We start from the raw sequence: 13,884 nt of genomic DNA on the forward strand, positions 1-13,884 counted from the left end.
GGCTGAGGAGCTGGCCCTCAGCCTAAACAGTGGTCTCCCGGTGGCTGAAGGTATCCCTGGGGGAAGCTCTTCCGAACCGGTCACCCCCCCAGGACACAAGTGACTACATCAGATGAAAGTATACACTTCTTTTAAGTAATAGGAAGTGTGTGTCCCATCTATGCATCCTATCACATTTGGAAGCCCTGCAAAATGACAGCCAATTAAGCTTCTGAGGTCGCAGCAGAATGTACATCATAATTTAAAAAAATATAATATATGATTTCTATGATTTCTGGCCTTTCTGTGCGGAGTCTGCATGTTCTCCCTGTGTCTGTGTGGGTTCTCTCTGGGTACTCTGGCTTCCTCCCACAATCCAAAGACATGCTCTGGGGATCAGGTTAATTGGGGACTCTAAATTGCCCGTAGATGTGTAAATGGTTGTGTGTCCGTGTTAGCCCTGCGATTGGCTGGGGACCTGTCCAGGATGTACCCTGTCTGTCGCCCGAAGTTGGCTGGGATGGACTCCAACCCCCCCGCGACCCTGTGTGCAGGATAAGCGGTTTGACAATGGATGGATATGATTTCTACATCAGTCACCTGCAATCCTGTGGAATTCCTCTTTGATGGTTCTAAGAGGTTTGTGTCCGGGGAACACCACCATCACGGGTAACACGCGTTTCAGTGAGAGGGTAACTTTCCTCACAGCTCTACAAACTGTTGCATGGCCAAAGTGCGCTGCATCCCTGATGTTGTAAAGAAAACTACCATTTGCAAAAAAACGTAGCGCGATGCAAAAGATTTGCTTTGATGCGAGTGCACGTCCGCGGTGTGTGAGGTTGGTAATATACGGCCGAAATTCCTCTGGAAATGATAAAACGTCTAATCTGAGTCGGAAGACTCTCGCGATGTAAAGCATTTCGAATCACTAAGGCTTCGATGTCATTTGGATGTGGTAGGAATGGGCAATCCATGTCTACCAGCTTTCTTCACGTGGGAGGAGACGGTAGAAACTCCGGGTTTCTTATAGTAAACCTGCCAGCGAGCAGGTTATGTTCACAGAGTCTGTTATCATGGTGATTGACTCAGCGTTTCAGTTACCTCTATCTGGAACGGATAACTCAGTTTCCCTGATCTCAGGGTTAACTTACTGAGTTTTCACATAACCCGCTTTCTGGAATAACCTCAAACACTGCTGGGGGGTGAGTGTTGGTAAACAGACGTAGGATAAACAGAATGAACCAAAAAGTCACTTGTCCGTGTACTTTGATGCCACTGAAATACATCAGTGACGCCTAACTTCAGGGCGGCAGAATTATGAATACGGTGTATTTTAACAGTTTTATAGATAGGATGTGATAATGGAGCTTTAGAGGTATTGTTAAGAGACGTTTACCCCTATCTGGGTTCAACTTTACAAAGAACTTGGAAAACCTTGTATTTATATTGTATCTACAGGAAACACTTCTTAACCCTTCACCAGCCGTTACCTTGGCTACTTGGATGATGTTAGGAATGTCCAGGTATGCCGCAACAGGTGGTAGACCCTTTCCAATTAGGTAGGCCTCGTCTGCCTTCTGCCTGTGAACACAAGGGCGAAAGGGTTTTATTTCAGTTTGGGAAGGTCAGGGTCGGGGTGGAGGGGGGGAGCAAAAGCAAATAAAAACACACAGATGTGCACCAATCTCTCAAGCACAGAACTATTATGTCTTCACGGTGGGCATATTCAAGCCCAGCAGAGAGTGGGCACAGGTACTTAGGCAAATGAAGCGTGGTTTAATTGCCTAAATAAGTCCTCTTATTGCCAGTCTTCAGGCGTGTTGCAAAGGGAGAAGGGAGTCTAGGCAGGACCAGGTGGTGCACACATTTAACAAGCCGTACTAGTCGATGAAAGGCATTTTAAAACCTTAAAGAGGAGGAACCAGGGTGGCAGAGAGAACGCTGCCCGGCAGATTAGGACATTGAGCATGTAAACCGAGCCGACCGATTACCTGAACGTCAATACAATTATACTTATGTCCCTACTTAATACCGAACCCAAAACACAGAGTCGACCCATGGCGCTGAAGAAGAGAAAAACACTGCCCGAGACCCCTTTTAATTGCGCTCGGCTCCAATCAACTGGTCAATATCCTGCCTCGGCAGAACAGGAATTTACCGGGACATCTGTCGGCTACGCTTCCTTTACTTAAACCTGTGCGGACCCATTTGGCGCCAACGTAGCGGAGCTTAGCACCTGTGCATTTGTCCGGTGTCTTGCTCGGAGTAGACGGCCACTGTTCGGATCCCCAGTTCGGTGCAGGCTCTAAACACGCGGATGGCGATTTCCCCTGGAAGAAGAGAGGAGGGTGGTTAGCTTACTAACTTGCTTTGCTTCATTTTGCCAAACGGTTAATTTTCTTCCCCTTCCTGCCTGAACGGTTCTTTCACTTGTATTCTCTAAATGTTTAAATGTTTTTTCCAAAGCACACAGTTATCATGATTTATCAACATCCTATGGCATTGGCCCCATTTCTCAAACACTTTCACGGAGTAAAATAATACATTTTGATTTTCTCTAAAACATAGATGAAATGAAAACAAGGCCAATCCTTCTGGTGGGCTTCATCACACTGTGCAAAATATGAACAGGCACTGCAATGAGTCTGCCGTTTCGTTTAAAGTTTGATAACACACCGTAAAGTCTCTGCTCGAGACAACAAAAACACAGCTTGCCTTTCATCTGGCTGTCACTGAAGCCGAATTCTGGTGTAATTTAAAAACGGCCCACATTTTGGGGAGGAAACAACAAAAGCTTATTTGTCTCTGAAAACTGGTAAGATGCATCTTATGAAAGGGAGGACAGCATTCAAACATTTGAGAAGCGTTGGAAACAAACCGTGCAAGAAATAATTCTTAATAAAGGACAGCAGTAGGGACACTAGAAGGATGGAACACGAGGACACACAGGAAAGGATGGGGACAGATGAAATTTGAAGGTTTAAAAAAAAAAAATTGAGTTACAAAATAGACAAACAGCTCAGCTGTTCAACAAGACAAACAAGTAATGAAGAGATAAGAAAAGGTGGAGGAAGGAGTCGGGGGGGCGAAGTCAGGAACCACAAACCACAGCAAATAGGAGCCAGCTTAAAAAAGACAAAGGGAGGGAGGAGGCAAGAGGAGCTCAGAGGATATCAGTGGAAAGGGCAGAGAAGCCATGGCAAGCGAGGAGATGTGCTTGCTGAAGTGGAATCTGTGCTGATATGATGAGACGGTCCAGTCTCTCTTTTCATCCGTCTCTTGGTCCAGTGCACTGCGGTTTGATGAACGTGATCTAATGTGGTGTGGATTTCACGTCACACTGATGTGACGGAGAGAGATTGACGTGAAGTCATGCTGTGTGCAGCGAGTGCGTGTGTAAACTTGTGGTGGAAACCACAATCTGTTTGAATCTTGTTGAACATCTGATTATAGCGTTCATTGTGAGGGTAGACATGAATGTATGCATGTGTACATGCATATTCAAAAAAACAGACTTGTGTGCAGCAGGAGCCCTTTGAAGGACCACATGTGTTAAGAATCAGCATCATATTGGAAAACCACTCACCAATCTATCGGAATTTGTGAAAAGCTGAACCAAATCAAGCACTTAAAATGTATTCGCAGGTATAAACATATTGGGTGGGTCTAAAAGGCAATAATAAACGGAATAAACTTGATCCATTTGTTACTCTAATCCTGCACGCCACTTTAATTGGTCTCTCGACCGAATCGGCATTAACAGGAGGTGGTCCGGTGAATAGAAGTATTACCAATCCACGTCAGTCATGCTGATGCTGGGACTGCTTAGTGTTTAAAAAGATCGTCCTTCTCTATAATTATAATTAGGGCTGCAACTAACGATTATTTTGATAATCGATTAATCGGTCGATTATTTCTTCGATTAATCGGATTTTTTTTAAAACTGCATTAAAAAGCTTTCATTTCCAACCCTTAATTCTAAAACAGAACCTCAAATTCGTCAGAACTAGTTCTCTATACCAGTCTTTTTCAACCAGAGAGGCTGTCAGGTGTGCCGTGAAAAAAAATCATTTTTTACATACTTTCACTTCATTGGTGAACAAAAAAAAAAACGAGCCAACTTGTGTGTGTGTGTGTGTGTGTGTGTGTGTGTCGTCGCGTTGTTGGTGGTATGAAGGCTCAATACTCCCCTCTGCCTGTACGCAGCGTAATTAATAGGCAGATCTGCTGAGGCGACAATTTAAAAAATACTTCTGCGTTTGCGTCGTCTCACTCGTTTCAATCATGCTTCTAAAAGTCTTGCGTGTGTTGCAGAGCAATTCACCGCCAGAACAACAGGCGGGGTAACATGTTTTTGTTGAACACGACCTAGAGTCACTTCTATTTATTTATTTGTTTATTTATTTATCATAGACTTTATTGCCCCGTGCATCGCCACTGCTGCTTTTCATCGCGGACACATCTGTCCCGCATTTTCCTCCACAACTTTGTTCACCTCTCAACCGGCAAACCTGCGTTTGCTGCGATCTCCCTCCGTGAATCCAACCCGCCAATGACTGCTTGTATAAGCGGTCATATTTGCGCATTTCTTCTGACAAAAGTTCTTAAATCTGATCCGTTCTCTCGTAAATATTCTGTGTTTTAATAATGGTGCTATCGGGCTATGAAAGCGGAAATGTGAGACTCCGTAACTGGCGTAGTTAGCGTACCAATCACAGCCTGGTGCGCTGCAGGAGGCTTGCGTTGCTGACGCAAGCCTAGAAAAATGTCTCGACACACGCAAGGAAGTGTGAAAAGCAACGCAAGGGACACGCAAGGGGGGCTTGCGTCTGCGTCGCTCTGAAAACGCAGAAGCATAAATCAGGCTGAAGAGATACCTGGGCATAAAGCCTGTGCCATCTTGGCATTAGGATGATGTGAAGTTTAATAAAACAACAAATAGAACACGCGTTTCTCTGATTTCTTAGAGAATATTATGCTCATGCTGAAACTATGTTTGGGATTGATTTTCATATCATTTCCGGTTGTTGGTGTGCCGTGAGATTTTTTCTGTGTCTTAAGTGTGCCTCGACGCAAAAAAGGTTGAAAAACACTGCTCTATACTACTCAAACACACACTCATGTTCACTTGAAGCATATTCATTAAGTTATTACCATCATAGTGCAAGTTAAGTAAATGCATACAGCTAAAAAACAACCAAGTGATATGAGATGAATTTAAAATGGCATTTGTAAATAAATGCATTCGAGGCTTCTTAGTTGATTTAATGGATCACCATGTGTCTCCCTTTACAGGCATAACATCAACTACCGTATAACCCACAGTATATGCGCAAGCGCATTGTCCTACCATATATGACAGCATTAAAAAGTACAACACACACACACAAATATATTTTTTAACAATAACCGATATGGGACAAAGCACAAAATATCAGACAACACATTGAAAAATGAATGGTCCAAAAGAGACGAGTAAATAAAAACATGTCTTAGTCTTGCTAACTGCTTTACTGCTGTTATTAGCGAGCTAACGCTAGCTTGATCAGCTGGATGACTGGTAAACACGCGCGACACAACAAATCGATAATGAAATTTGTTGCCAACTCTTTTAATAATTGCAACAACGAATCGATTTTATCGATTCGTTGTTGCAGCCCTAATTAATCCTAATTAATCCCTAATTAATCATATTTTCAAATAAGTCATTTATAGCAGATTAGAAAGGCACAAACAAATAGATCTGTATATTGCTTCAATTTTTTCAGTGGAGAATTAGTTACCTCTATTGGCCACCATGACTTTCTTGATTGGTCGGTACTCGTTCCGCGGGGCGGAGTGAGCGTAGCGGGGGGCGAGACACGCCCTCCTCACAGTCAGCAGGCCAAGGCCACCTCGGACTACAGTGTACCCCAACATCCTGGACAGTGAGGAAAAAAGGGAAAGGACATGTCAGACGTACACCGTCTACACAACAAACCGCAATCAATGAAGGGGAGACGCAACAGACCTTGATATATTTTACACAAACGCACACAGATGGTTAGCTTTTTATGAGAGAATGTCCGACTGTCTGTCCCAAGTGCTACAGAATACAAGGACATATGGCAAGTTAGTCCAATATGTAAAAAATCTGTCATTAAATCCAGAGGAAACAAAACTAAAGCACCCGGTCTAAAACATAGAACTCAGATTTTCTTCCAATCTCCATCTAGAAAACTGCAGCTAATTTCAGTTTCTCAGGTAAAAAAAAAAAAAAGGATGCTCAAAGGAACATTTATAAGAGATGATAATGCTTTGAAAGTGATCAAACACGAGGAGTGAGCCCGTTTAGAGAGATTAAATCTACTAAAGCACCATCCCTATTAAGTTGTTGCCATTGGTTGCGTGTTCCTTTCATGGCCTTTTTAATTGCCGTTCCTGATATTTAGGAGGAATCTTGGCTAATTGAAGTAGTCTGGAAAAGAAAAAGTATTAAAAGTAAATCGCGAGTTAGGGTTCGACAGATTTTATTTCCTTTTTGTCTTTTTTACAATAACTAAAGTTGCAAATTGGTACGTCAGTTTGCTTATATAAAAAAAGGTGGAAGCACAGATGAGGATTAATATGACTGGCACTACACATTCGTATACATGGTAAAATATTACAATTGTTCTTTAAAAAAAAAATTATTTAAAGTCTTTGATGGGATCAAGTAACAAATTATCAAGTCGTTAAAACAAAAAACGCATTAAGTTGTGTACAATCACGCAAATCCTGAAATAACAGCTCACAGATCATAACATCTTCTATATGGATTTGATTTCCCTAAAAAGGAAGGAGCCGCTTAGGGAGCCAATCAGCTGCTGCTCTGCTTACCAACCTCACAATCAGCTGCAGCTGCGTCAATCTAAAGACGCTAACTTTCTGGGATGTTTGTGGCGCGGCTTTCTTCCTCGAATCACAACAACGACAACAGAAACTATGGCAATTAGAGGGGGACATACACGCTGCATACGAATGAAAGAAACAAACTCAGTTGGGATCTTTGGCCTCCTTTGATTGCAAAGACTGCCCCCAAAAGAAAAGCGCCATCCAAATGTCGCCTGATGAAGGCTAGAAAAACACAGAGCATCCACTGCACCAAACAACGGCGTTGTGATTGGATGGCTGCATTCTCGAACAATAATCCCCCAATACACCGTCAGATGCAAATGCTGCGACAATGTGTGAATGGCACAAAAAGGTAAATGCATACACAGAGACACCCAGGTACCATCCCAACCGGGGCTCATTCACTGCAGGGAAACAGGCTGGAGTCGTTTGATGATGAGTCTGCAGAGGTGGCGGTTTCTTCTTCTTCAATAGGCAGCGAGCCTTCACCTCACAGACAGTCCTTTGCTGCCACTCTGTGGTCAAACAGCAGCAATGCCGCCAATTGGGGACCACCAAGAAGTGCAAATGTCAGATCCTAAACTGTAATAAATTAAACATTAGCCTAAAGAGCCTCTGGTAAGAACAAGTGCCGGCATCTTTCTCCACACTTTACCCTAATGTGGACCCAGACGGAAAAAGAACACTTTTGAGCCAAATCCGAGTCTACTTCCACCAAATTGGTGGTTGCAGGATTTCAGTTAAAGAGGAATCACCACATGTTCCATTGATGTACAAAGAAGCAGTGGTGTCTGCTGTACAAACTGTTCAACTAACGGTCCATGCAATGACCCAAACGATGGGATTCTGAAGCTAAGATCGTGGCTCCACTCTCATTTCATGCGTGTCTGCTTTAAATATGTTTTCCGTGCATAATGAAAGGCTTAATAACACCGAAGTAAGAAGCGATTCAGTGTAATTTGCCTTAACTAAATCAAGAAATAAAATGTTTTGAATGAAAGAAGCATCCTCTACAAACCAAGGACCAACTAATGCGCTCTTCTAGACGTTTAATGACCGTCTGAAGACTGGATGCAGTGGAAGCTCAGGCTGAAACAGTATCTGCCGTCTACACAAAAGGAACAACGTCACACCTTGAAACAGATAGTTTCCAAAGGCCTGAATAAAAAAAAAGAGAGACAACAGCAGCCACAACAGACAGGAAAAACCTGTCTAATACTACTCGTATCCTGCATCAAACTCACTTCTCAGATAGAGCCGAACAATAAACTTCTGATCAGAGAAGGAATCTGTTCCAAACTGGGGTAGAGTGATACGTTCTCATGTACATATCTACATAATGTGTTAGCAGGAGAGATTTCTATTTAGTTGTAACATTCTTACAGACCCAATATAAGATATTTTTAAAATAACATACGATAACCTTATGGTCTACCACTCGATAAGTGTTGGATAGCTCTACTACAATCGAGCAGTCAAGGTGTCAAATTAAAAACAAACAATCCTTGAATCAGCGCCTTGAAACTGTGACGTTTCTCAGAAACTCATCGAATAAATAATAAATGACCCGTACAGCAATGGAACTCATCCATTACCAGCTTGTAGCCAGATAATTGTTCATTTGAGATGTGGTCTGTGATATAAAATGCTCTTATCTCCTAAAAGCTGTAAACCTACCTATCCTGAAAAAGGTTAGATTACAGTAAGAAAATGAGACAAAAACAGTAGTTGAGAGGAAGCAAAGGTCATCCTTTTCCAACACTTGTCCCTCTATATTTATCCTTTATCCCATCAACCTCTGTTCCCTCCCAGCATATCCTCTTATATGCTCCTGTCCTATCATCCCAAGACTTCTCTCGCCTTTAACGGTTTCCTTCCTTCTTTCCTTCCCTCCCTCCCTCCCTCCTTCCTGCCTTCCTACAGCGACAGATGAAGGAAGGATTCAAGGAATGTCAGAAGTCTGGGACAGTCAAGGGCACAGTTTTGCAAAATGTAATTTTTGTGGTTCATCTCCTTTTGTGTATTTGAGGAATGTGTCAGATATACAAGTGTTCTATATTGTGATTGAGCCTGATAAATTCCACATTGCACAAAAGAACAGTTTTGCTAGATATTCCTACTAAGCCAAAAGTAACAACCATGTGATCAGTGACACAACTCAATTTGTTGTAGACTCATGGCAACAACAGTGACAGAGAGGAGGCGGAGGCAACACAACCGTATTGGTTTTGGTTGAACCCCGGTCTGCGTTGAACCAGCAAATAAGATCAATCACAGCATCTTCTCTGGGGAAAGAAGTGAGGACCACTATGAAAACACTAAAAGTCCACTGACAGTTCAGTGCTCTCAGATTATCATCTCGGTCCACATCATTACAAAGATTAAATCAATACTACCAGAGTGAAAATGAAATAAAAATCAACTTGCATTCCAAAAGGCTCCGCCTGATACAGCAGGAATTATAAAGTCATCAATATAAGACAGTGATAAATGGTGATCACTGAATTATCAGCTGCATTACTGACCGCCACCTCAGCAACAGTAGCTTTATTATGTGGTGCCGAGATGATAAAACTCAGCCAATATCTTTTAATCCTGACATCTGATTGGAAGGATCAGTAAACAGCTTTAAACTCCGACTGATGCCAATCAACTGCTATCTTTTCAGGCACTTAGTTTAAATGTTTTCCTTTAGCAAAAAAGCTTCAGAAAACAACAGATAATCCAAGTCATCCAAAAAACTGCTTTGCCCCCACACACAGGAAATCTCCCTCAGACGGATTACATCAGGGTCAGTTCACATGCCTCACAATGTGCTACACAGGCAGCATGCATGCAGCTATGTTGTGCTGAAATTTTGGTAAGGTTGTATGAATGTTATCACGGTTCATCAATATAATCAAATAACGCTAAACATAGATATGTGAAGTAACATCTATCTGACACGAAAAAAAATAACAAAATCAAAAATATGGCACTGGGGGCGAGTTTCCCTCCCAGACCTTTTAAAAGCTCCAAGTTATCTGGGACTCAGGACTGTGACCTTTGTGTTTGAGTCTAAAAAGGATAAATAAAAGGTTGGACGAGGTCATATTCTTTTTTCCCCCCCAGATACGAACATTCCATCCAAACTTCAAACGAGCGCATTCGATCAATAATTTACCTCAGCCTCACCTAAGATACCACAGAAAGGTACTAAAACATCTTTCAAAGAGTTATGTTGCTCACTCGCGCTTCCCAGGAAACACAAACAAGTCTCACCAGGGGGCAGAAGTCTGGCTCAAGTTGTTCAGAAAAAACATTTAGTTACACAAGACCTGATGTGAGAGGCCCAAAACGTCTCGTTGTTGCAAACTTTAGGTATGAACAATAAACCACCTTAAAACACACTTAATCAAACTTTGGTTTGGGGCTGGGCTGTTTTCTCAACGAGTCTCCATTTGAATCAGGTGGCTGCAAACCAAAACTGTTCTCGCTGTCTCAATCCTGAACACCAACATCAGTTTCCAAGCTGCTGCAACACAAAAACAAGCACTGAACTGAATTATAGTTCGGAAGCCCAAACGGAATGGAGACGTTTTAGGCCAAATGCACTGTGACCTAAGCCCAGCCCTTCTCTTGTGTGCTCACAGGAACGGTTTCTAACGGGCCAAAACTGTTCAGATTCTTCAGCGTTTGTCTGATAGCATGAGGTAAATCATGACACACGCATGCACTGCCGCACGCACACATCAGACACTCCAGGGTCTAAACCGAAGAGGCCATCGGCCCCTGAGGACGGCCTGCGTTGGGAGGGCTTGAAGAACAGAGGGGATTTCTGGTTCACACATTAACCGAGAGACCAAAGTTCTGTTCTTGGTTTGACGCACACGGCCGCTGATGTTGTGACACAAAAACACACAACACTGGCATTTGCTTTGCCTTAATTGACCAATGGTGAAGCCGCATAACGGCCAGCGTTTGTGGAACACCAGAAGAGCTACTTTTTCCATCCACAGCAGCAACACTCGCATTTGGAAAATAAATAAAAATGATATATATTTATTTTCTATTATGTCGCTTTAACCTTAATTCGTGGGATTACTGATGTTACTTACGTTGACTCCAGCATTATAACTAGAGCTGGGAAAGGAAATATAATATAATAAAAGGGGACGCAGCATGGGTATCGTTGTAAACATGAACAGTGGGAGCTAGCATGGCTAGCAGGTGAACAGCGCAAGACCACTAAGCCGTGAACTAAGCTAATTAGACAGTGTTTCACCAAAACGCCTTCACGATCACTAACCTCCATCACCGCTCTTACCCTCGCTTCAGCCCAAATACATTACTTCAGAGCTGACTGCAATCACTTTTAATGTTTTCATGAATGTTTCACCCTTTCATCGAAATGTAAACAAACTATCCTCAACGTTTAAAAAAGGAAATACTAATTCAGTCCAATAACGGACTAAAGTAAAGTAGTAGTGTCAGTAGGTAGAGAACTGAAGTCACTCTTTGGATAGTAGAGTGCAGGAATTAGGTTTAAGAGGCTAATTATCAACAGCAAGACGTATTCGTATAGCAGGGACCAGGTTACCGAGGCGGACAACGTTTTATAGACAGAAGCAAATGCTCGGGACTGGACTAATAAGTGGGAGCAGAGGCAAAGAGCTTAGAGTGTTGAGGAAACTGCTGAAAAGACCAACAAGAAACAGTGGCAACGACGCCGTAAGGACCATCTATACTGCACCGGATCTGCTTAAACCTATTTGATCTTTTCAAAAGACATTTCTTTGAACCAACTCTTAATAGTAGATGTTCTTAATTTCAACAAATGTGAGGAAAAAAAAAAAAAGAAAAGAAAAAAGAAAAGTCCTCGACTTCCACGGTCACTCAGCAACATTCCCAGCTGGGTCAACAAGATGCCTCCTGCTGGTGCTCCTTTAGGATAGAAAGTGTTGGATAAACACAAGATTTCATTTACTATTTTAAAGTGCAGGCGGTCGTCTTAAAACCTTATAGTATTACATGAGAGAAGCCAGGAAACGATTTAACATATTTATCTTTTTTATTTATATATATCTTTTTGATAGACATTTCTTTGTGCCTTATATTAGGATTATCTGATAAAGAAATGGATTTACATTCTGTAAAAGGAGACGTTCTGGTCAGAAAGCTGCAGAGGAAATGGGCGAAAGGGCAATAAACCAGCCACCTATGGTGGCAAGCTACATTTATCCTCTATCGAAAGAGCAGCTTAAGAGGTCCAGTTTCAATTAATACGCTTGCTTTGCAGTCACGTTTTGTTAAAACCTTTTCTTGAGTGACAGGAGGTTACAAGAGTTAAAAGGTTTACGTGTAGCTACTCTTGAACACTTAGGCATTTATTGTAGTTATTGTGCACCAATATAGGTGAGGGGTTACAAAAAGCACGAGAGCTTCTCTGGTCTCCTCTTACTGCTGACCCACTTTGATTTCACAAACTCTTGATAGAAGAAGCCGCTGAAGGAATATTTTATGTAATGGAGATGTTGTAGTATGCTACAGGCATAGGCTGATGCACTGCTGGCTGTACGTCACCTGAACACGACCGAACACAAAGTATACAAAAGCACCAGGGACACAGCCATTTACCCTCAGTCCTGGTACCTGCCTTCCTGTCTGGCAGATTCCAGCTCTTACACCACTCAGATAGCTAATGTATGGTTGCCTCTGTATTTAAAAATAAAAGAAATAATAAAAAAAGAGCGAGAAGTCCACTGTTGCCCGAGAAGCATTCATTAATTCCTCACCATTTGTTTCATGGTAATCAAAGAAGGGGTGACAGCCCTGAGGGAACAAAAAATGTTGAGAAAGTGAAGCAAGCGTCAAATAATATCTGAAAACTCCAAGGGGGCTTTATGGAGTTCGCAGCAGGCATGCTTTGTCCCCTCGCTGCAATCGCAACAGCTTAACTGTCCGATTGCTGCTCCGGAGATCAAGTAGCCAATGTGGAAAAGAAAAAAAAAAAATGATTCAGTACAAATGCGATTTTTTGATAAATTGAGCACAGACATCTCCGCATCATTGTCATTAGACTGTGACTGATCGGTCCCAGTTGCCTTGAATGTGTTGAGTCCATTACCTTGGCACTTCTGCAAAAAGTAATAACATCAAGGTGGATGACTGAATGACATATGTCCATCAAGCACTCAAGGCCACTACAGTCATCTTAAGAGGGCTACAGGTTTGTTTTGTTTTTTTAGCCGATAGCATTCGGACACAACAAATTCACATGCGGGGGTTCAAAAAAAGTTGGAAGATCGGATCTCTGCCCCGCAGAAAAGGTAAATTGTCGCAAATTGTGGCCTGTGACTGCTGGCCATTGGGCGCACAGTCACAGGCCTCGTGGGCGTGTTTAGAGAAAACAAGCTGTTGTGCAAAGTGCACGTCTCAACATGTAAACACACATTTAACGCCTCGCTATAAAAAGGAGAAATGTTCCTCCTCTCTTAGAAATACCTGGATGTTCATGTAACTGGCTACAGATGGTAGAAGGAGCCTCGTTGTCACCCGCTGTGCTTTCTGGACATGTTCAAAGTAAAAGAGCGGTCATTGCTGCATGTTTTTTCGGTAGTGCAAACACACCCTATCGTTATAAAATGTATTATAATCAACTACGAAAAAGCAACTACGTTTCATGTACTGACCACCTTCAACAACACGAGAGCCGTTTGACCCTTGACCCTAACGTCAGTGCCATTCAGCAATTAGGAGCAGGAGATTCCACGTGTGTGCAATTAAGCTAAAACAAAAAAGTGGAGCTAGCAAGGATAATAATGCACTTTGTGAACGAGTCTTCGATGCGCACTATTTGGTTTGGAAGTTTTGCACGTCTCCCTGTAGCTAGTGTGCACGTACGACAGGACTTTCCACGCTTGCAACATTTTGTTCTCTCACCCTGACGAGAAGGACACACGCAGGGCTCCGTGCGGAAGAAAACCGGGACACGGCGTGTCTTTAAAAGTCAAATATGCTCAATGACAGCCACTCGTTCACAGCACACACACA

The 13,884-nt window shown here is 42.5% G+C and overlaps 1 protein-coding gene across 2 annotated transcripts in view; it reads right to left on the reverse strand.

Moving 5' to 3' along the window:
* Positions 1-13,884, reverse strand: part of pcxb (pyruvate carboxylase b) — a 202,432-nt gene that overhangs the window by 188,043 nt on the left and 505 nt on the right. For both annotated transcript variants that reach the window (XM_078106395.1, XM_040182101.2), the window contains 3 exons: positions 5,763-5,899; positions 2,216-2,309; positions 1,470-1,560 (listed from right to left, as the gene is read on the reverse strand). In XM_078106395.1, the coding sequence (XP_077962521.1) occupies positions 1,470-1,560; positions 2,216-2,309; positions 5,763-5,898 (321 nt within the window). In that variant the 5' untranslated portion in view covers position 5,899. The remainder of the gene's footprint in view (positions 1-1,469; positions 1,561-2,215; positions 2,310-5,762; positions 5,900-13,884) is intronic.

Source organism: Gasterosteus aculeatus, chromosome 7, assembly GCF_964276395.1.
Source record: "Gasterosteus aculeatus chromosome 7, fGasAcu3.hap1.1, whole genome shotgun sequence".
Taxonomy (NCBI): domain Eukaryota; kingdom Metazoa; phylum Chordata; class Actinopteri; order Perciformes; family Gasterosteidae; genus Gasterosteus; species Gasterosteus aculeatus.